Consider the following 25255-nt stretch of genomic DNA (forward strand, 5'->3'; position numbering starts at 1 on the left):
ACTCACAAAAAGAGTCAGATTTGGAGATTTTTTCTTCATTAAAGAGAAAAATCTTCTTAGATTGTTTTCTTCTTGCGGAATATTAATGTATCGTATTCATGAGACAATCACGGTAAGCCGTGGAATTAGTTAAGCGCTTCTCACGCTGAGATACACATGTGCGTGCCGCAACTCCAATGTGACTATTAATTAACCTTTCCGTGTAAATTCCCATCACAGACCCATCAAATAAAAATAACATATAAACCTGCGTTGGGTAATTAGAGAAATTAAGCCGCTACGGAAAAAGAAGAGAAAGACAAACACGGAACATTCTTACCCGCACTGGCCGCCATGTCTACGAAGGTGCCATCGCCTTTGTTCTGGAAGAGGAAGTTGGGACCGTTCTCATTGTCACAGAAAATGTCAGACGCGGCTGAGCTCAGGATCGGCCCGACCGTGACTCCACGTCCACCTAGAGAAAGTCAACCGAGAGAGTAATGAGCAAGAAACGAGGGTAATCATCAACCAACATGAGAGGAATAGAGAAGGTGGTACGAGTGCAATGTCTATAGACAAGGGAATGTACAATGAGATCATCTCCAAGAGAACCTGTCACCACAGTACACAGAGCATGCTGAAGACACGGAGAAAAAAAAATAAGCATTTTGCACTTATTGGGGTTGCTAGTATGTGGAGGGGGTGCACTCGCCTTAAAGCGGAGGTCCGCCAATTGTTTTTTATTTTAAAAGATAGCAGCTACAAATACTGCAGCTGCTGACTTTTAAAATAAGGACATTTACCTGTCCTGGGCTCCCACGATGTCGGCACACAAAGCCGATCTATTACTCGGCGCTCAGGTGCCGCCGCCGCTGCCATCCTGCGGCTTCACTTCCTAGTTCCCTACTGTGCATGCGCGACTCGCGCTGCGCTATCCCACTGGCCCCTGCTGTCTCTTGGGACCCGTGTGTCTACCAGAAGACAGCGGAAGGGGGATGGAGAAGGTGCCGGGAGTGGCGTAGATACCCCACGGGTGGCTCGGGTATCACCCAACGCTGGAAACACCAACATCACCCAACGCTGGAAACACCAACATCACCCAACACTGGAAACACCAACATCACCCAACGCTGGAAGCACCAACATCATCCAACGCTGGAAACACCAACATCATCCAACGCTGGAAATACCAACATCATCCAACGCTGGAAACACCAACATCATCCAACGCTGGGAAACACCAACATTATCCAACGCTGGAAACACCAACATCATCCAACGCTGGAAACACCAACATCACCCAACGCTGGAAACACCAACATCATTCAATGCTGGAAACATCATCCAACTCTGGAAACAAAAACACCACCCAACACTGGAAACACCAACATCATCCAACGCTGGAAACACCAACATCATCCAACGCTGGAAACACCAACATCATCCAACGCTGGAAACACCAACATCATCCAACGCTGGGAAACACCAACATTATCCAACGCTGTAAACACCTACATCACCCAACGCTGGAAACACCAACATCACCCAACGCTGGAAACACCAACATCATCCAACGCTGGAAACACCAACATCACCCAACGCTGGAAACACCAACATCACCCAACGCTGGAAACACCAACATCACCCAACACTGGAAACACCAACATCACCCAACGCTGGAAGCACCAACATCATCCAACGCTGGAAACACCAACATCATCCAACGCTGGAAATACCAACATCATCCAACGCTGGAAACACCAACATCATCCAACGCTGGGAAACACCAACATTATCCAACGCTGGAAACACCAACATCATCCAACGCTGGAAACACCAACATCACCCAACGCTGGAAACACCAACATCATTCAATGCTGGAAACATCATCCAACTCTGGAAACAAAAACACCACCCAACACTGGAAACACCAACATCATCCAACGCTGGAAACACCAACATCATCCAACGCTGGAAACACCAACATCATCCAACGCTGGAAACACCAACATCATCCAACGCTGGGAAACACCAACATTATCCAACGCTGTAAACACCTACATCACCCAACGCTGGAAACACCAACATCACCCAACGCTGGAAACACCAACATCATCCAACGCTGGAAACACCAACATCATCCAACGCTGGAAACACCAACATCACCCAAAGCTGGAAACGCCAACATCATCCAACGCTGGAAACACCAACAACATCCAACGCTGTAAACACCTACATCACCCAACGCTGGAAACACCAACATCATCCAACGCTGGAAACACCAACATCATCCAACGCTGGAAACACCAACATCACCCAACGCTGGAAACACCAACATCATCCAACACTGGAAACACCAACATCATCCAACGCTGGAAACACCAACATCACGCAACACTGGAAACACCAACATCACCCAACGCTGTAAACACCTACATCACTCAACGCTGGAAACACCAACATCATCCAACGCTGGAAACACCAACATCACCCAACACTGGAAACACCAACATCACCCAACGCTGGAAACACCAACATCATCCAACACTGGAAACACCAACATCATCCAACGCTGGAAACACCAACATCACGCAACACTGGAAACACCAACATCACCCAACGCTGTAAACACCTACATCACTCAACGCTGGAAACACCAACATCATCCAACGCTGGAAACACCAACATCACCCAACACTGGAAACACCAACATCATCCAACGCTGGAAACACCAACATCACCCAACACTGGAAACACCAACATCACCCAACGCTGGAAGCACCAACATCATACAACACTGGAAACACCAACATCATCCAACGCTGGAAACACCAACATCATCCAACGCTGGAAACACCAACATCATCCAGCGCTGGAAACACCAACATCACCCAACGCTGGAAACACCAACATCACCCAACGCTGGAAACACCAACATCATTCAATGCTGGAAACATCATCCAACGCTGGAAACAAAAACATCACCCAACACTGGAAACACCAACATCATCCAACGCTGGAAACACCAACATCATCCAACGCTGGAAACACCAACATCATCCAACGCTGGAAACACCAACATCATCCAACGCTGGAAACACCAACATCACCCAACGCTGGAAACACCAACATCATCCAACGCTGGAAACACCAACATCATCCAACGCTGGAAACACCAACATCACCCAAAGCTGGAAACGCCAACATCATCCAACGCTGGAAACACCAACAACATCCAACGCTGTAAACACCTACATCACCCAACGCTGGAAACACCAACATCATCCAACGCTGGAAACACCAACATCATCCAACGCTGGAAACACCAACATCACCCAACGCTGGAAACACCAACATCATCCAACACTGGAAACACCAACATCATCCAACGCTGGAAACACCAACATCACGCAACACTGGAAACACCAACATCACCCAACGCTGTAAACACCTACATCACTCAACGCTGGAAACACCAACATCATCCAACGCTGGAAACACCAACATCACCCAACACTGGAAACACCAACATCACCCAACGCTGGAAACACCAACATCATCCAACACTGGAAACACCAACATCATCCAACGCTGGAAACACCAACATCACGCAACACTGGAAACACCAACATCACCCAACGCTGTAAACACCTACATCACTCAACGCTGGAAACACCAACATCATCCAACGCTGGAAACACCAACATCACCCAACACTGGAAACACCAACATCATCCAACGCTGGAAACACCAACATCACCCAACACTGGAAACACCAACATCACCCAACGCTGGAAGCACCAACATCATACAACACTGGAAACACCAACATCATCCAACGCTGGAAACACCAACATCATCCAACGCTGGAAACACCAACATCATCCAGCGCTGGAAACACCAACATCACCCAACGCTGGAAACACCAACATCACCCAACGCTGGAAACACCAACATCATTCAATGCTGGAAACATCATCCAACGCTGGAAACAAAAACATCACCCAACACTGGAAACACCAACATCATCCAACGCTGGAAACACCAACATCATCCAACGCTGGAAACACCAACATCATCCAACGCTGGAAACACCAACATCATCCAACGCTGGAATCACCAACATCATCCAACGCTGGAAACACCAACATCATCCAACACTGGAAACACCAACATCATCCAACACTGGAAACACCAACATCATTCAATGCTGGAAACATCATCCAACGCTGGAAACAAAAACATCACCCAACACTGGAAACACCAACATCACCCAACGCTGGAAACACCAACATCATCCAATGCTGTAAACACCTACATCACCCAACGCTGGAAACACCAACATCATCCAACGCTGGAAATACCAACATCATCCAACGCTAGAAACACCAACATCATCCAACGCTGGAAACACCAACGTCATCCAACGCTGGAAATACCAACATCATCCAACGCTGGAAACACCAACATCATCCAACGCTGGAAATACCAACATCATCCAACGCTAGAAACACCAACATCATCCAACGCTGGAAACTCTAACATCATCCGACGCTGTAAACACCAACATCACCCAACGCTGGAAACACCAATATCATAAAACGCTGGAAACACCAACATCACCCAATGCTGGAAACACCAACATCACCCAATGCTGGAAACACCAACATCATCCAACGCTGGAAACACCAACATCATCCAACGCTGGAAACACCAACATCATCCAATGCTGGAAACACCAACATCATCCAACGCTGGAAATACCAACAACATCCAACGCTGGAAACACCAACAACATCCAACGCTGGAAACACCAACATCATCCAACGCTGGAAACACCAACGTCATCCAACGCTGGAAACACCAACATCATCCAATGCCGGAAACACCAACATCATCCAACACCGAAAACACCAACAACATCCAACGCTGAAAACACCAACATCATCCAGCACTGAAAAACACCAACATCATCCAACGCTGGAAACACAAACTTCATCCAACACCGAAATTGCCAACATCATCCAACGCTGGAAACACCGACATCATCCAACGCTGGAAACACCAACATCATCCAACGCTGGAAACACCAACATCATCCAACACCGAAAACACCAACATCATTCACCACTGGAAACACCAACATTGTCCAATGCTGGAAACACCAACATTGTCCAATGCTGGAAACACCAACAACATCCAACGCTGGAAACACCAACTTTATTCACCACTGGAAACACCAACATTGTCCAATGCTGGAAACACCAACATCATACAACGCTGGAAACACCAACATCATCCAACACCGGTTGGTTGGGAATTGCTTCTGGGCCCTTTGCTTGTTGTCATACTGCTGTGATTGTTGGGAATCGAATAATTTCCATTACCAGTCCAGTGAGTTTTTCCGCTAGCGGTTGCCATACAACAGGCATGCCTTGCCTTGTAATCCTCAATAAAGTCAACAACCAGGTGAGAATCCAGTGGCATCTTTTTTTTTATTTCATATTAAAGAGTTAAAGATACAAAAGAAAACACTGAAGAGTTTTAGACTAAAAAAGCCTTTATCATAGCTGCCTTGCCTTTTTTATTAGATTTGGGTGTGCCTTAGGGGCCTCCCATGGGCCAGTCGGCACTTTGTTTACCCCTGGGTGAGGATCCATGTCCACCTTGCAGCCAGGATAAGCATTCTATTCTTGGTTAAGCACATATGAGGTATTCAAGATCCTGATGAAGCAGAGAGGAATCCATGAAACGCGTAGGTCACACACGCTACTCTCATTGAATATTGCAACACCTCTATAATTACATTTAAGGTTCTAATGTCTTGTATTTGCTTTTCTACATTTTATGGAACAATTAAGTCTATCCTTTCAAATAAAAATGGTTTGTTTTTAACAATGTCTTATATATATATAATCTCCCGGCGGCATAATTTACCACTTTACGACCATAAGCAAAAAAGGAACGACAATTTAAAAAAATAAAAAAATATTTTTCGCTATAATAAATATCCCCCAAAATGCTTTGGAAAAAGGGCAGGAGGGCAGGCCCCCCCCATGCAGCTGGGACCCCTGGGCAGTGCCCAGGTGTGCCCTCTCATTAAGACCAGAAGGACTGGATCGCCTCCGCCACTGCTGACGGTCCGGTAAGAGGCAGAGGGCACAGGAGAACGGCAGGAGGGGGAGGCATTCTCCTGCCGCCGATAAAAGTGATCTTGCGGCGAATTCGCCACAGAAACCCCCATTATCGGAAACCGGACCGCCGGCTGAAAAAGAGGATACCGGGGTTATGGCAGCTAGCCAGGGGGCAGCAAGGATTGGCAATCATGTGACCATTATCTGTTCTTTGCACCCCCCCCCCCCACTCCCGACCAAGATCTGTCTCTTTGTGCTGGAAGTCTGGAGGCAACGTCCCTAGAAACCAAGGCTGTGCAGGTGAATGAGAAGTCTCACGCCACTCCCCCAGTTACACATGGGCATTTTTAGGTGATTTTGAAGCATCCCTCATGTCTTCTCAGGCCTCGGGCATTTTTCTTGTAAATCGTTTTTTTTTTTATTGCAAAAAAGAACAAATGGCAACGATGCCAACATGTCAACATTGCGGAGCTCCAGAAGTAAATGAAATGGAGTGGTTAATCTGTGCAGACGTCTACACAATGGAAGATTTAATAATATAATGTGTCTGTGAATCCCTTCCCTACCTATTTATGTTTCAAGTTCATTCACAGCCCCGCCCCCACCTCCTCTTTACTCTTCCCGTTCTCTCTACTTGGTATTATTTCTCTCATTTATTTCTCTTTTTCTCCCTCTTCACTCATTCCAATGAAAAATGTCATCTCACAGCCAGAGACGTCTTTTCTTCCAGCACATTATATTATTTAATCTTCCATTGTGTAGATGTCTGCACAGATTAACCATTTCATTCCATTTACTTCTGAAAGATATCCAGATATCCCCCCAGCACTCTGACCCCTCTATACCCCAGATATCCCCCCAGCACTCTGACCCCTCTACACCCCAGATATCCCCCCAGCACTCTTACCCCTCTACACCCCAGATATCCCCCCAGCACTCTGACCCCTCTACACCCCAGATATCCCCCCAGCACTCTGACCCCTCTACATCCCAGATATCCCCCCAGCACTCTGACCCCTCTACTCCCCAGATTTACCCCCAGCACTCTGACCCCTCTACACCCCAGATATCCCCCCCAGCACTCTGACCCCTCTACTCCCCAGATATCCCCCCAGCACTCTGACCCCTCTACACCCCAGATATCCCCCACCAGCACTCTGACCCATCTACACCCCAGATATCCCCCCAGCACTCTGACCCATCTACACCCCAGATATCCCCCCAGCACTCTGACCCCTCTACATCCCAGATTTACCCCAGCACTCTGACCCCTCTACACCCCAGATATCCCCCCAGCACTCTGACCCCTCTACACCCCAGATATCTCCCCAGCACTCTGGCCCCTCTACACCCCAGATATCCCCCCAGCACTCTGACCCCTCTACATCCCAGATATCCCCCCAGCACTCTGACCTCTCTACACCCCAGATATCCCCCCAGCACTCTGACCTCTCTACACCCCAGATATCCCCCCAGCACTCTGACCCCTCTACACCCCAGATATCCCCCCCAGCACTCTGACCTCTCTACACCCCAGATATCCCCCCCAGCACTCTGACCCCTCTACACCCTAGATATCCCCCAGCACTCTGACCCCTCTACACCACAGATATCCCCCACCAGCACTCTGACCCCTCTACACCCCAGATATCCCCCACCAGCACTCTGACCCCTCTACACCCCAGATATCCCCCCAGCACTCTGATCCCTCTACACCCCAGATATCCCCCCCCCCAGCAATCTGACCCCTCTACACCCCAGATACCCCCCCCCCCAGCACTCTGACCCCTCTACACCCCAGATATCCCCCAGCACTCTGACCCCTCTACACCACAGATATCCCCCCCCCCAGCAATCTGACCCCTCTACACCCCAGATACCCCCCCCCCAGCACTCTGACCCCTCTACACCCCAGATATCCCCCAGCACTCTGACCCCTCTACACCCCAGATATCCCCCACCAGCACTCTGACCCCTCTACACCCCAGATATCCCCCCAGCACTCTGACCCCTCTACACCCCAGATATCCCCCCCAGCACTCTGACCTCTCTACACCCCAGATATCCCCCCAGCACTCTGACCCCTCTACACCCCAGATATCCCCCAGCACTCTGACCCCTCTACACCCCAGATATCCCCCAGCACTCTGACCCCTCTACACCCCAGATATCTCCCCAGCACTCTGACCCCTCTACACCCCAGATATCCCCCCAGCACTCTGATCCCTCTACACCCCAGATATCCCCCCAGCACTCTGACCCCTCTACACCCCAGATATCCCCCCAGCACTCTGACCTCTCTACACCCCAGATATCCCCCCAGCACTCTGACCCCTCTACACCCCAGATATCCCCCAGCACTCTGACCCCTCTACACCCCAGATATCCCCCAGCACTCTGACCCCTCTACACCCCAGATATCCCCCCAGCACTCTGACTCCTCTACACCCCAGATATCCCCCCAGCACTCTGACCCCTCTACACCCCAGATATCCCCCCCAGCACTCTGACCCCTCTACACCCCAGATATCCCCCCAGCACTCTGACCCCTCTACACCCCAGATATCCCCCCAGCACTCTGACCCCTCTACACCCCAGATATCCCCCCCAGCACTCTGACCCCTCTACACCCCAGATATCCCCCCAGCACTCTGACCCCTCTACACCCCAGATATCCCCCCAGCACTCTGACCCCTCTACACCCTAGATATCCCCTACCTCCTACCTACTTGATTTCTGTTTACCTGGACTTATCCCCATTGTAGGGACCCCCAGAGCATCGCTTTGCCCAGGGGCCCATGATGTTATGAAGATGGCCCTGCTTCTGGTGGCTGGGTATGGAGACTAGGCTGACCAGGTGTCCTGGATTGCCTGGGACAGTCCCGCATTTTGCAAGTCTGTCCCGGGCAACTCAGATTGGCTCGGAGGGGGCTGTGTCAGTTTCATTCCGGGACAATGTATTGTCCCGGAATGAAACTGACACAGCCCCCCCCCGAGCCAATCTGATGCCCCACCAAAAAGGCTGCCACATCACCGCTTTATTCACTGACAGTACTTGTCCTGGCCGGGAATGCCTGGAGGAGCACAATCCCCGCCCCTTGTTTGTGATTCGAGAAATCATAAATCCCGCCTCTTGTGTCCAATCACTGTGCTGTGATTTTTGGGAAGGGGGGGGGTGTCCCTGAATTGTAGTTTGGAAATGTGGTCACCCTAATGACGAGTGAGGGGGAAGATGGCCCCCACCCGTCTCCATACCATAGCAGGGAGGAAGCCACGTCAAAACATCACTTCCGCCCACAGCTCTTAAAGGGACATTTTTTTTTTTATGACAAAATGTTTTTTTATTTTTTTTTTATTGCATTTTAGTGTAGAGGTGTGAGGTCTTTTCGACCTCCAGATCTCATATTTAAGAGGATCTGTCATGCTTTTTTCTATTAATTAATGTAAACATCCCCTGGAAAAGGAATAAAAGTGACACAATTATTTTTTCAAAGTACAGTGTAAAAATTTTCAATAAAAAGGTAAAATAAATAAGAAAACATTTTATTTCATTTTTAAACACGCCCCGTCCCGCCGATTTTGCATGCAGAAGCGAACGCATACGTGAGCTGCACCCACATATGAAAACCACACATGTGAGGTATCACTGCGATCGTTAGATCAAGAGCAATAATTCTAGACCTCCTCTGTAACTCAAAACATGCACCCTGTAGAATTTTTTAAACGTCACCTATGGAGATTTTTAAGGGTAAAAGTTTGTCGCCATTCCACTAGCGGGCGCAATTTTGAAGCGTGACATGTTGGGTATCAATTTACTCGGTGTAACATTATCTTTCACAAATGTTTTAACTTGTAAACAACAAATCTCAGATAGAGGCTCGGTCCTTAGAAGCTGAGGTCCACCCAATTTTTTTTTTAAAGCCAGCAGCTACAAATACTGCAGCTGCTGACTTTTAAAATATAGACACTTACCTGTCCAGCGCTTTCCTAACACAACGCTGAGTGAACTGCGATCGCCCAGCATGGCACCGGCTGTTCACCTTTTTGGACGCCTATGGCTCTAATCAGGTGCTTCCAAAAAACACCCCACTGCTGTAATTCAGGTGCCCAACAAGGAGTCGGGCACCTGAATAGGGGGGTGGCAGCAGCGACCATAGATAGATTCATGCAATGCTTGAATCTATCTATGGTGATAGACAGTTGACAGGAGAAGTGGCGGTGCGTCCATAGAGGGCGCAGGAGCGCCGCCCCCTCTCGCTCCTGCACCGCCACTAAATACAATGCATGGATCTGGCAGCATTTTACAGGGCACAGTGGTGACAATTGATGGCACAGTGGGTGCGTTTGGCATGGCACAGTGGTGACAATTTATGGGCACAGTGGTGACAATTGATGGCACATTGGCGATAATTGATGGCACAGTGGTAACAATTGATGGCACAGTGGCTGCGTTTGATGGCACAGTGGCTGCGTTTGGCATGGCACAGTGGTGACAATTGATGGCACAGTGGCGACATTTGATGGCACAGTGGCTGCGTTTGATGGCATGGCACAGTGGTGACAATTGATGGGCACAGTGGTGACAATTGATGGGCACAGTGGTGACAATTGATGGCACAGTGGCGACAATTGATGGCACAGTGGTAGCAATTGATGGCACAGTGGCTGCGTTTGATGGCATGGCCAAGTGGCTGCGTTTGATGGCATGGCAAAGTGGCGACAATTAATGGCACAGTGGTGACAAATGTTGGCACAGTGGCGATAATTGATGGCACAGTGGCTGCGTTTGATGGCATGGCACAGTGGTGACAATGGGCACAGTGGCGACAATTGATGACACAGTGGCGACAATTGATGGCACGGTGGCGACAATTGATGGCACAGTGGTAGCAATTGATGGCACAGTGGCTGCGTTTGATGGCATGGCACAGTGGCTGCGTTTGATGGCATGGCAAAGTGGCTGCGTTTGACATGGCACAGTGGCGACAATTGATGGCACAGTGGTGACAATTGTTGGCACAGTGGCGATAATTGATGGCACAGTGGCTGCGCTTGATGGCATGGCACAGTGGTGACAATGGGCACAGTGGCGACAATTGATGGCACAGGGGCTGCGTTTGGTGGCATGGCACAGTGGCTGCATTTGGCATGGCACAGTGGCGACAATTGATGGCACAGTGGTGACAATTGTTGGCACAGTGGCGACAATTGATGGCACAGTGGCTGCGTTTGATGGCATGGCACAGTGGTGACAATGGGCACAGTGGCGACAATTGATGGCACAGTGGTAACAATTGATGGCACAGTTGCTGCGTTTGATGGCATGGCACAGTGGCTGCGTTTGATGGCACAGTGGCTGCGCTTGGCATGGCACAGTGGCGACAATTGTTGGCACAGTGGCGACAATTGATGGCACAGTGGCTGCATTTGATGGCATGGCACAGTGGTGACAATTGATGGGCACAGTGGTAGCAATTGATGGCACAGTGGCTGTGTTTGATGGCATGGCAAAGTTGCTGCGTTTGATGGCATGGCAAAGTGGCTGCGTTTGACATGGCACAGTGGCAAAAAAAATTGATGGCACAGTGGTGACAATTGTTGGCACAGTGGCGATAATTGATGGCACAGTGGCTGCATTTGATAGCATGGTACAGTGGTGACAATTGATGGGCACAGTGGCTGCGTTTGATGGGCACAGTGGCCCTTTATGGACGCACTGCCACTGGAAGGATTGCAGTTTTGCACCCCCCAGGCACCGTGAATAGTACTTCACTCCACAGCCCCCAGGTACTTGTTAGATGATGCGCTCTTTTAGCCTTTTAGTTAATTAGATGTCTAGATACAAAGAGCACAAAACGAATAATGTAAATTGTCTTCACAGAATCTCTCCGTGCTAAAGTGCTACAATTTACATGCTGACTTGTTGGAGGTTTTCCTGCTTATGATGTTCGTTTGGCAGAAGCTAATTGAGTCCAATTGATAACGGCTTTATTATAGATGATTATTATCAACTGACATTTGCTGTGTCTTTTTTCTTCTTTTTTTTTACATTCTATTTTAATCGGTACAAACTGGAAATTCTGTATTGCTGCTCATTTTATTCTTTTATTGCAGCCTTCAAAATGAAATAACTTTATAGAAAAAAAAAAAAAGTTACACTTGCATTGAATTAACAAAATATCTGCTTGGTAATAGGAAATATGTTCATTCTAATTAAACCTCGCAAGACCAGACAGCAGCTAATGCTTTCTATTTTAATATGTTTGAACAAGTGTATATAATATATGGCAGAGGCTTATGCAATACTGTATACAGAACAAATGGCACACAAACAAGATATCCCAGTGGCGGTGTGTCCATTAAGGGCGCACGGGCGCTGCCCTCTCTCTCCTGCCACCTCTCTCTCGCCATAGATAGATTCATGCATTGCATAAATCTATCTATGGTCACCGCTGCCACCCCCTATTCAGGTGCCCGACCCCTTTTCGGACTGCCGGGCACCTAAATCACAGTGGCGGGGTATTTATTGGAAGTACCTGATTAAAGCCATAGGCTCTAATAAGCGTCTAAAAAGGTGAATAGCGGGCGCCATGCTGGGCGCTCGCTGTTCACTCAGCGCTGTGTTAAGAAAGCAAATTAATATTCACGTTCTAAACACTGAACCGCCTCTCAGCCAATCAGTTGCTCGGGTCTATTACCTGTCACCTGATTGGCTGAAACGGATGGGAAGAGAGGACGGGAGAAGAAGTCGAGGGGTGTCCTCTGTCCTCTGCCCCCATAGTGTCCTCTGTCCCTATAGTGCCTTCTGTCCTTTGCCCCCATAGTTTCCTCTGCCCCATAGTGTCCTCTGCCTCCGTAGTGACCTCTGTCCTCTGTCTCCATAGTGTCGTCTGTCCTCTGCCCCCATAGTGTCCTCTGCCCTTGTGGTGACCTCTGTCCTCTGTCTCCATAGTGTCGTCTGTCCTCTGATCCCATAGTGTCCTCTGCCCTGATAGTTTCCGCAGCCCCTATAGTGTCCTCTGCCTGCCCCCATAGTGTCCCCAGCCCTTATAGTCTCCTCTGTCCTCTGCCTGCCCCCATAGTGTCCTCTGTCCCTATAGTGCCTTCTGTCCTTTGCCCCCATAGTTTCCTCTGCCCCCATAGTGCCCTCTGCCCCCGTAGTGACCTCTGTCCTCTGTCTCCATAGTGTCATCTGTCCTCTGCCCCCATAGTGTCCTCTGCCCCCATAGTTTCCCCAGCCCCTATAGTCTCCTCTGTCCTCTGCCTGCCCCCATAGTGTCCTCTGCCCCCATAGTGTCCCCAGCCCATATAGTCTCCTCTGTCCTCTGCCTGCCCCATAGTGTCGCCAGCCCCTATAGTCTCCTCTGTCCTCTGCCTGCCCTCATAGTGTCCTCTGCCCCAATAGTGTCCCCAGCCCCTATAGTCTCCTCTGTCCTCTGCCTGCCCCCATAGTGTCCTCTGCCCCCATCGTGTCCTCTGTCCCCATAGTTTCCCCAGCCCCTATAGTCTCCTCTGTCCTCTGCCTGCCCCCATAGTGTCCTCTGCCCCCATAGTGTCCCCAGCCCCTATAGTCTCCTCTGTCCTCTGCCTGCCCCCATAGTGTCCTCTGCCCCCATAGTGTCCCCAGCCCCTATAGTCTCCTCTTTCCTCTGCCTGCCCCCATAGTGTCCTCGGCCCCTATCGTGTCCTCTGCCCCCATAGGGTCCCCAGCCTCTATAGTCTCCTCTGTCCTCTGCCTGCCCCCATAGTGTCCTCTGCCCCATTAGTGTCCCCAGCCCCTATAGTCTCCTCTGTCCTCTGCCTGCCCCCATAGTGTCCTCTGCCCCCATTGTGTCCTCTGCCCCCATAGTGTCCCCAGCCCCTATAGTCTCCTCTGTCCTCTGTCCCCATAGTTTCCTCTGACCCCATAGTGTCCTCTGCCCCCATAGTGTCCTCTGTCTTCTGCCCCATAGTGTCCTCTGCCCCCATAGTGTCCTCTGCCCTCTGCTCCCAAAGTATCCTCTGCCCTCTTCCCCTATAGTGTCCTCTGACCTCTGCTCCTCCTGCCCCTATAGTGTCCTCTGCCCCCTTGGTGTGCTATGTTCTCTGACCTCTGCCCCATAATGTCCTCTACCCCTATAGTGTCCTCTATCCTCTGCCCCTCCTGCCCCTATAGTGTCCTCTGACCTCGGCCCCTCCTGCACCCCACCCCACGAACAAAAAACACACACTGTGTAAATAGAACTCTCCTGTCTTACACAGGTGTAGAGCACAGCGGCGAGCGGCTGGTATCACGGGGCTGGATGGGGGGCACTGAATTAATTACGGGCACTGAAGGGCCGGACAAAAATGTAGAAAAAGTGAAGCACTGTGAATACTTTCCTGGGTGCACTCTGTATGTATAAACTAAAATGTACATAAAACGTCTCTCTGGATATTTAATGTCTATAAAGTCTCCAAACACTGGAGAGAGAGACAATGATACATTTCCAGGATGAATGGAGCTAATGAATATTTGTTCTTGCTGTGGTGACTCGGCAATATGAAGTGTCAAACAATATTGATACAGCCCATCATAAGGAGTAAGTTATAGGCGGTAAAGTTGATTACGGCGATATCAATAAGTCCGGGCTGAAACCGAATAAGTATGCAGGCTCACAAAGCCCCGGGCATCCGTCTTCCCGCCTTTGACACGTTCCCCATTCCGGGAGAATTTTCTCAATCTAATTTGCTGATTGCAATTGGTTAACGTCTCAAGCTGTTCATAGCACACAATTAGCCGTAACCATGGCAACCCTAGTTTCTAATTAATGACGGTGGATAAATCAGCAGACAATGGAACCATAATAGAGAAATTACTTAAAATCTATTAAGGCCGATCGCGGGTGCCAAATTGTCGCAGGATGGATTTGTGTTCCATTACCTCGCTATCCATTCTAGTCTGATAAAAAGCGCAAGTCGCCTTGACTGCGAAGTGTAACTTTTTTTTCCAGCCAATGGCTGGGGCGACTTGTGAATAATTAGCGGGTTTAGATTTCTGGAGATAATCAGCTGAGAAAATAGGAGATCAGGGAGGCGCAGTTGGCCGTCGGAGGAACGCGGCGGCAGAGGCGGCCGCGGCTATTTCCAAGAATATAGTGTAAACTAATCACATAAACGGGGGGGAAGCTGGAATTAATATCTGCACTTGGCAAGGAAGTATAAAAACAAGTCTAATGTTTCTCTGATGTCATATTAAAATAAAATACGGCTTTCCAGGACTCATTAATCGGCAAACACAGTTGTCTGAAACCCGAGACCAAAGGAAGCGGCGCAGTACCTTGTGAATAAAGAAGCGTTTTCCATAATTAACTTGGTCCGTGGAAAATTGTCCGTTACCGCGCACAGCAAAAAAATATTTTACCCCGAGCCGTTCACCGGGGGTAACTCCGACTATTTCACCAAACTAATTAATGTCATCATCAAGTGCCGACCTAAAAAAAAAGTGAACTGAAAGGTGCAAGAGAGGCGTGGCCTGGAAATTACATGTAAACAGTTTTAAATTAATGACATATCTTTATTCAGACTTTTCTAGCTATTTACATGAGAACAAATGTTTTATTTGGAATCTTTCCAAAAATAATTCAACCAACAACAAATTAATAAGAAAGATGCTGATTTATAGCAATGCGTTTTGTAGCACAGTTTGAGCAGGGCTTTTTTTTCTCTCAGTTATCTCTTGTCTCTGCCCCTACCCACCTCTGAGCCTCATCCTTTGGTTCCACCCCCTACCCCCCACCTCTGAGCACCGTCGTTGGTTCCACCCCCACCCACCTCTGAGCCCCGTCCTTTGGTTCCACCTCCTACCCCCCTTTGAGCACTGTCCCTTAGTTCCACCCCTTACCCACCTCTAACCCCCGTCCTTTGGTTCCACCCCATACCCACTTCTGAGCACTGTCATTTGGTTCCTCCCCCTGCCCACCTCTCTGCCCTATCCTTTGGTTCCTCCCCCTGCCTACCTCTAAGCACCATCCTTTGGTTCCACCTCCTACCTACCTCTGAGCCCCGTCCTTTGGTTCCACCCCATACCCACTTCTGAGCACCGTCCTTTGGTTCCACCCCCTACCCACCTCTGAGCACCGTCTTTGGTTCCACCCCTGACCCACCTCTGAGCCCCGTCCTTTGGTTCCACCTCCTATCCACCTCTGAGCACTGTCCCTTAGTTCCACCCCTTACCCACCTCTAAGCCCCGTCCTTTGGTTCAACCCCTTACCCACCTCTGAGCCCAGTCCTTTGGTTCCACCCCATACCCACTTCTGAGCACCGTCCTTTGGTTCCTCCCCGTACCCACCTCTCTGCCCCATCCTTTGGTTCCTCCCCCTGCCTACCTCTAAGCACCATCCTTTGGTTCCAACCCCTACCCTCCTCTGAGCCCCATCCTTTGTTTCCACCCCCAGACGTCCGGATTCTACTCTGCTATAGGCCACCTGGCCCAAAATCGCAGTTTCTCCCATCATTGACGGACTTTATCTCCACCTATAGCCTTAACAGCAAACACCTTTTGCTGCTCGGGGACTTCAATCTCTGGGCCAACTCCCCGCAAGACCCCGTTGCCGACGCCTGCATTGATCACTTCGAAGGATTAGGGCTACAACAACTAGTATGTGGGCCCACACATGCTTCAGGTCACACACTCGATCTTATTTTCAGACAAGATCTGGAAATAAAAATCTTGGAAAATGAACCATTGCCATGGACAGATCACCATGCAATTAAATTCATTATTTCCGATTTCCCACCCTTAACTAAAACATCAAATCTAGTGACAACACACTGGACTAGATGTCAGAAGAAGCTCCACTCGGAACTCTTCAAAACCACGTTAAGGAAAAAAATAAATACAATTCAGCCGCATCAAACGGCTGAAGAAACGCTGGATACCATAAACACGGCCCTATTACAGTCAGCCGACTTAATAGCGCCGAAACGTAAAACCCGCATCCGGAAAAATAACTCCAGCTGGTTCAATAACCAACTGGCATTACTGAAGCAAGAGCGTAGAAGGGCGGAAGCCGCCTGGAAAAGAAGCTCTTCAGATGAGAACCTTATCGTCTACAAAGCAACAACAAGAAAATACCACAAAGAAATCTTCAAAGCCAAGAAAAACTATTTTTCCGAGGCTATCAACAGCGCCCTTAATCGCCCACGCGAACTCTTTAAATTGGTCACTCAGACCATGAATCCAAGATGTCTTGAAGCCCCCAATTCGGACTCACAAGAATTTTGCAGTGAATTGTCGGATTACTTCATTAATAAAATCGAGGGGATCCGACAAAGCATTCAGCAAAATAATTCCCCCCTCAACTCTCCCCGTAATGATTTACACAATACCTGCAGTAATTCACCACAACCAGGTAAGTTCACGCTGGAACCTATCTCTATCCATGCCACTAAAAATATCATCGGTACTCTGCGTAACAGCACCGCGCCGAATGATATCATCCCCACTAAACTGCTGAAGGAATGCGCCGACATCCTGGCACCTCCTATCACGCAGCTTATCAACCAATCCTTCAGGGAAGGCATAGTGCCCTCCCAGTTGAAGGAGGGTATAATTCGACCCATCTTGAAGAAACCCAACCTGGACCCCAAGGACCCACTCCACCGTCGTCCAATAACAGGTCTAAATGTACTCTCAAAGGTAATGGAAAAAGTAGTGGTACAACAGCTGCAACATCATCTAGATACCCACAACCTACTTGACCCATTTCAATCGGGATTCCGGCCTGGACACGGGACAGAAACCGCATTGCTCAAAATATGGGACGACGCTCTCGAGGCCGCAGATGAAGGAGAATCTTGTCTTCTGGTTCTGTTGGACCTGAGCGCAGCCTTCGACACAGTAGACCACAAGCTTTTATTGACTCGGCTAGCTGAAGTAGCCAGAGTCGCAGAAGGCGATTTATCTTGGTTCTCCTCTTTTTTGGAAAACCGATCGCAAATAGTGAAGTTAGGACCTTTCACTTCTGAGAAACGCACGGTATTGTGCGGAGTCCCTCAAGGATCCCCCCTGTCGCCGGTGTTATTCAACATCTATCTTCGCCCTCTTTTTGAGATTATTAGCAGTCAAAAACTGCTCTACCACTCATATGCAGACGACACGCAACTATATTTCCGCATTTGCAATAAAAAGGATCATCACCTCAATCTAGAGACATGCCTCTCTTTGATAGAGGACTGGATGACAAAGAGTTATCTTAAACTCAACGGAGAGAAAACAGAACTTCTCCTGTTTCACGCCAAGCGTATGAATCAACCTACAACAACTTGGACCCCCCCGCCCATTCTGGGCAAAATCATCACCCCTAGCACCAAAGTCAAAAGTCTCGGGGTCATCTTTGACTCTCACATGACATTGGACGCACAAATAGGGTCAGTAGTCAGCGGATCTCACCATCTGCTGCGCCTACTACGCAGACTTACTCCTTTTATTCCCAAGGAAGACATAGCGGTTGTGGTGGGAGCTATTGTAAACTCAAGATTGGACTATGCAAATGCCCTTTACCTCGGACTCCCCAAGTACCAAATCGCTCGTCTACAAGTCGTTCAAAATACGGCCGCCAGACTTGTGACTGGGAAAAAACCATGGGAATCTATCTCACCTTCACTGAGATCCCTTCACTGGTTACCAGTAAAAGACAGAATCACTTTTAAAGCACTCTGTCTAACGCATAGATGTATCTATGGGAATGCTCCCCATTATCTATGCGAAAAAAAAAAAGCTCATAAACCCAATCACGTTCTGCGTTCCACCAATCAAAATTTCCTCCAGATACCCAAAGCCAGATACAAGTCCAAAGGAGAAAGGAGATTCGCGGTCCAAGGGCCTAGACTATGGAACGCTTTACCAACCAGCATTCGGTTGGAGGAGAATCACTTCGCATTCAGGAGAAAGATCAAGACTCATCTCTTTTGATACCAAAGGAGACAAGAACAACAAGCGCCCAGAGGCGATTAAATTCGCATGTGCTGCGCTATATAAGTTTTCATTCATTCATTCATACCCACCTCTGAGCCCTGTCCCTTGTTTCCACCCCCTATCCACCTCTGAGCACCATTCATTGGTTCCACCCCCTACCCACCTCTAAGCACCGTTCTTTGGTTCCACCCCCTGCCCACCTCTGAGCATTATCATTTGGTTCCACCTCCTGCCCCCCTCTAAACACTGTGCCTTGGTTCTACCCCCTATCCACCTCTGAGCACTGTCCTTTGGTTCCACCCCCTACCCACCTCTAAGCACTGTCTTTTGGTTCCACCCCCTATCTACCTTTGAGCCCCATCCCTTGGTTCCACCCTCTACCCACCTTTGAGCACTGTCCTTTGGTTCCACTCCCTACCCACCTTTTGTGCCCAGTCTCTTGGTTCCACCCTCTACCCACCTTTGTGCACCGTCCCTTGTTTCCACCCCCTATCCACCTCTGAGCACTGTCCTTTGGTTCCACCCCCTACCCACCTCTAAGCACCGTCTTTTGGTTCCACCCTCCACCCACCTCTGAGCACTGTTCTTTGGTTCTAGCCCCTACCCACCTCTAAACACCATCATTTGGTTCCACCCTGACCCACCACTTTGCCCTGTCCCTTGGTTCTACCCACCTCTAAGATCCGGCCCTTGGTTCCACACCCTACCCATCTCTGAGCCCCATCCCATGGTTCCATCCCCTATCCACCTCTCAGCACTGTCCTTTTATTCCATCCCCTACCTACCTCTAAGCACCATCCTTTGGTTCCACCCCCTATCCACCTCTATGCCCACTCCTTTGGTTCTACCCCCTACCCACCTCTGAGTACTGTCACTTGGTTCCACTTCCTACCCACCTTCCAGTGTTGCCCATTTTAGAAGATACCAAACTGAGTATCCATTTGTGATGCCAAGTCATTTTTATGGAATAGGTTAAAGAGATTGTAAAGGATTTTTTTTTCAAGAAATAACAAGCATCTCTACACTTACCTGCTCCGTGCAATGGAATTGCAGTATGTGTGCGGCACTGCAGCAGCCAGGGAGAGAGGGAGTCCTCTCCGGCAGTGCAGTCATGCTCAGTCATATTGTGTGTGGGGCCCTGGGGTGCAGCTGAAAAATGGAATCCCAGCCTGCTGGGATTTGTAGTCCCAAGAAGGGGTGGGCAATACTTACACATACTGGGGGGGTGGTCATACAAAGTAAAAGCCGTGGCTGACCTGCCCATCTTCTAGAATTATCTATTGTCTGGCACACTGGTTTAAAGGGAAACTCTGTTGTAAGTGGGATCTCTGTGGACCATGGTCCCCCTCACATCAGAGGCCCCCATTACATCACAGTCCGCAGGGATCCCCTTTAATTATTGGGGGGGATGACACTATTTTTTACCGCACCAGGTGACACTAACCCTAGTGACATCACTGGTCGTTCGGAAAGGATGGGAGCGCTCCCATCCTTTCAAAACTTCAGTAACCTCCTCTGGAGGTCCAGCAAGACCCTGCAATCCCCATCACTAAGTTCCGAGGGGGCGGAGCGACATGCATTGAGGGCGTGGCCTGGCTGGAGTCCAGGCTGAGGTTGCCACTCTCACATTGATTCTAGGGACTACATGGATGTGTGGCTCCCTTTTTGTTCTGAACCATAGCAGGAGCTGGGATAAACTCCATCCCGCGCCAGCACTCCCAGTTGATTTGGGTCGCAAAGACCCCACAATCACTGGTGAGCAGCCACTAGGACTGTAATCCGCCCATCGCATTATAATGCATCTTCATAAGGTTTATCGCTCCTACATCACAAGGATTCAACTACTCTGTCTTATTAAAGGGTTAAGCTGCCTGTGAATGGTGCTACGTAAGTCAGCAAGTCACCATGCTGTCCATACAGACTGCGTCTAAGGAGGCATGTCAATGCATAAAGTAGCATTTGAAACTAGACATGTGCAATTAGTTTCGTTCCAAATTTGTTTTCTAACGAATTTCAAAAAATGTGTTCATTCGGAAATATTCAAATTAATGAAAACTCATTTAACAAATTTGAATGCTCGTAAATTTGTAAATTCGTAAATTCAAAATTAGAAAAATTCAAAATGAGAAAATTCGAAAACCCGAAAACACTGTCCCTTGGTTCTACCCCCTATCCACCTCTGAGCACTGTCCTTTGGTTCCACCCCCTACCCACCTCTAAGCACTGCCTTTGGTTCCACCCTCTATCTACCTTTGAGCCCCATCCCTCTACCCACCTCTGAGCACTGTCCTTTGATTCCACCCTCTACCCACCTCTAAGCACTGCCTTTTGGTTCCACCCCCTATCTACCTTTGAGCCCAATCCCTTGGTTCCACCCTCTACCCACCTCTGAGCACTGTCCTTTGGTTCCACTCCCTACCCACCTTTGTGCCCAGTCTCTTGGTTCCACCCTCTACCCACCTTTGTGCCCAGTCTCTTGGTTCCACTCCCTACCCACCTTTGTGCCCAGTCTCTTGGTTTCACCCTCTACCCACCTTTGTGCCCCATCCCTTGGTTCCACCCTCTACCCACCTCTGAACACTGTTCTTTGGTTCCACCCCTATACCCACCTCTAAACAGCATCATTTGGTTCCACCCTGACCCACCATTGTGCCCTGTCCCTAAATTCAAAATTCAAAATACAAAAATTCGAAAACCCGAAAACCCTAAAATCCGAAATAATAACTAACTAATAATAACTTAACTATCACATATAGGTATTGGAATTTTCTTTTCAAATTTGACTGTTAGCGTGACGAATACAAATGTATCCGAAGTTACGAATTATCCAAAATAACAAATGCCGTAGCTAAATGAATGGTAACGTAACAAATAAATAATAATAAAATAACACTAATAATAATAAAACCTTTTTATTATTATTATTTATTATTAAGAGCCGGTTCACACTGGGGCGACCTGACCTGTCAGACGACTCAGCCGCCTGACAAGTCGCGGTCCACAGTAGTCAATGGAACCGTTCTAATAGGAGCGACGCAAGTCGCTCCAACTTAGAAAAAGGTTCCTGTACGACTTCGGGGGCGACTCGGGGCGACCTGCATTGACTTCAATACTGAAGTCATTTTGCAAGTTGCCTCTCAAGTCGCCTTACGATCGCCTTGCCGAGTCGCCCCTAAAGTCGTGCCGCCTGTGTGTGAACCGGCTCTAATTTGTTTAGATGCCGCATTCGTTATTTCAGATAATTTGTAACTTTGGATAAATTCGTATTCGTTACGTCCACTAAGGCCACGTACACACGATCGGATTTCTAATGGAATAAAATCCGATGGATTTTTTCGTTGGATATCTGATGAAGCTGACTTTCATCAGTCTTGCCTACACACCATCAGACTAAATTTCGACCGTGCTAAAACGCGGTGACGTAAAACACAACGACGAGCCGAAAAAAATAAAGTTCAGTGCTTCCGAGCATGCGTCGACTTGATTCTGAGCATGCGTGGATTTTTCTCCGATGGAGTTCCACACAGACGATCGGAATTTCCTATCGTTTTTTCATCCATCAGAAAAATTTAAAACATGTTCTATTTTTTTTACACCGATGGAAAGAAACCGATGGGGCCCCCACACGATCGGTTTGTTCGATGAAAAAAGTCCATCTGACTGTTTTCATCGGATAAACCGATCGTGTGTACACGGCATAACAGCCAAATTTGAAAGGAAATTCCAATACCTATAATTTAATAGTTAGTTATTATTAGTTAGTTATTATTTAGAATTTTGGGATTTTCGTTCTTTCGAATTTTCCGAAATTTTTCAAATTTTTCAAATATTTTCATTTGTTTAGATGCGGCATTCGTTATTTCGGATAATTTGTAACTTCATATAGATTCTTATTCGTTACGTCCACTAACAGCCAAATTTGAAAGAAAATTCCAATACCTATAATTTAATAGTTAGTTATTATTAATTAGTTATTTTTTCAAAATTTTCGGAATTTCTTTCTTATTTTCAGATTTTCTAATTTACGTATTAAAAAATTTACGAATGACCCGAAAAATCTAAATAAAAAAAAAAAATGAAAAAAAAAAACCGAACACATTTTTCGTCAGTGCCCACGTCTATTTGAAACAGAAAAGTCATCATTAAAAATGCCCAACGTTTTTGGAGGATGGACACATTTTTTTGGAGGGGGCAATCTAAACGAAACGAGACTCAGTCCGGTATGAAGTTATTCGTTCCTGGAAAAATCTAGGTTCTCTGCAACATTGGTTCAACAGGAAATACAGACAAGTGATAATGGGCGGCTTTTTACAGTAACCAAATGTAGCAAATCCTATCATCCGGGAACACCGACTGCCAACCATAGCATTCAAATAAATCAGATCGGAGGGTGGCAGTTGGCAGTACAAGTCTTGAACCTCTAATAAGCTGTTTGGGCCGCAGCATCATCCAATCAGTAAGAGGACCTGTTAATGGTCTTCTCACATTCTGGAGGGACACGGAAACAAATCGCATTCCATTCCCCCCCCACCCCCCACCCCCGGGGATTGAACACTGGAAATGTGCCAGGAAGATTTTGTGTGACAACTAACAACTCTGTCATCACCTGCTCAGGTGAGAATCCCATAATAGCAGATACAATTGTATTTTCTTTTTTCCCACACATGTATATGTATCTACATCTGTTTTCTGATGCCGCGTACACACGATCATTTTTCGGCATGAAAAAAACTTTGTTTTACATTTTTTTTTATTTAAAATGATCGTGTGTGGGCTTCACATAACTTTTCGGCTTCTGAAAAAACGACAACATTTTTTTTTTCAAGCATGCTGCATTTTTTAACAACGTTTTAAACACTTAGGCAGCTAAAGGACCTGGCCAGTTTTTGCGATTCGGCATGCGTAGCTTTAACTGACAATTGCGCGGTCGTGCGACATGGCTCCCAAACAAAATTGGCGTCCTTTTTTCCCCACAAATAGAGCTTTCTTCTGGTGGTATTTGATCACCTCTGCGGTTTTTATTTTTTGCGCTATAAACAAAAATAGAGCGACAATTTCGAAAAGAATGCAATATTTTTTACTTTTTGCTATAATAAATATCCCCCAAAAATATATAAAACATTATTTTTTCCTCAGTTTAGGCCGATACATATTCTTCTACATATTTTTGGTAAAAAAAAATCGCAATAAGCCTTTATCGATTGGTTTGCGCAAAATTTATAGCGTTTACAAAAAAGGGGATAGTTTTATTGCATTTTTATATATATATTTTTTTTTACTACCAATGGCGACGATCAGCGATTTTTTTCATAACTGCGACATTATGGCGGACACTTCGGACAATTTTGACACATTTTTGGGACCATTGTCATTTTCACAGCAAAAAATGCATTAAAAATGCACTGATTACTGTGAAAATTACATTTGCAGTTTGTCATTTGGTAGCACCATATCGGAAGGACGGCGTCTTTTCACCTGCCAGTGACACCTGTCCCAGCACTGACTACAGAGTAATTTTGAGAGAGGCAGCATAGAGATCAATCTCTTTCCCTCAGCTTTGGCACACTTAACCATTTGCCATGTTCCACCCATAAGCTTAGGAGGGAAGCGACTGTATACATGACGTCCAGCAGGATAACATGCCGGCGCAGCGCGGCGATCGCGAGTGCGGCGTGTCAGACACACCGCATCTCCGATCGTGGTAAGAAGCCTCTGACAGAGACTTCTTACCATGTGATCAGCTGTGACCAATCACAGCTGATCATCGCATAAACCAGGAAGTGCCGGTAAACAGCATTCCTCGGTTAGCGCTGACAGGGAGAGCCAATTGGCAACTTTTCTTGTCAGAGGGGGGGCGGGTCTGTGCTGATAATCAGCAGATTGATTAACAGCACAGCCCCATCAGATGTTCCCATCAGCGGCTAAAAAATGCCCATAAGCGACGAGGCAGTGCCCCATAAAAAAGTCTGATAGTGCCCATCAAAGTGCCAATCAGTGACCATATCAGTGCAAATGAGTGCCCACCACAGTGCCAATCAGTGCCTATCACATTTCCAATCAGTGCCCAACAGTCAAACCTGTTAGTAACTCATCATCAGTGCTGCCCAGTGCCACCTGTCAGTGCCACCTATCAGTGCCAATCAGTGCCATCTGTCAGTGCCCATCACAGCCGCCTGTCAGCGCTCATCACAGCCGACTGTCAGCG

General features: G+C 47.9%; 1 protein-coding gene across 3 annotated transcripts in view; it reads right to left on the minus strand.

The window, feature by feature from the left end:
• Positions 1-25255, minus strand: part of CRTAC1 (cartilage acidic protein 1) — a 738783-nt gene that overhangs the window by 167801 nt on the left and 545727 nt on the right. For all 3 annotated transcript variants that reach the window (XM_040361273.1, XM_040361276.1, XM_040361274.1), the window contains exon 6: positions 320-454. In XM_040361273.1, the coding sequence (XP_040217207.1) occupies positions 320-454 (135 nt within the window). The remainder of the gene's footprint in view (positions 1-319; positions 455-25255) is intronic.

Source organism: Rana temporaria, chromosome 8, assembly GCF_905171775.1.
Source record: "Rana temporaria chromosome 8, aRanTem1.1, whole genome shotgun sequence".
NCBI classification, from domain to species: Eukaryota; Metazoa; Chordata; class Amphibia; order Anura; family Ranidae; genus Rana; species Rana temporaria.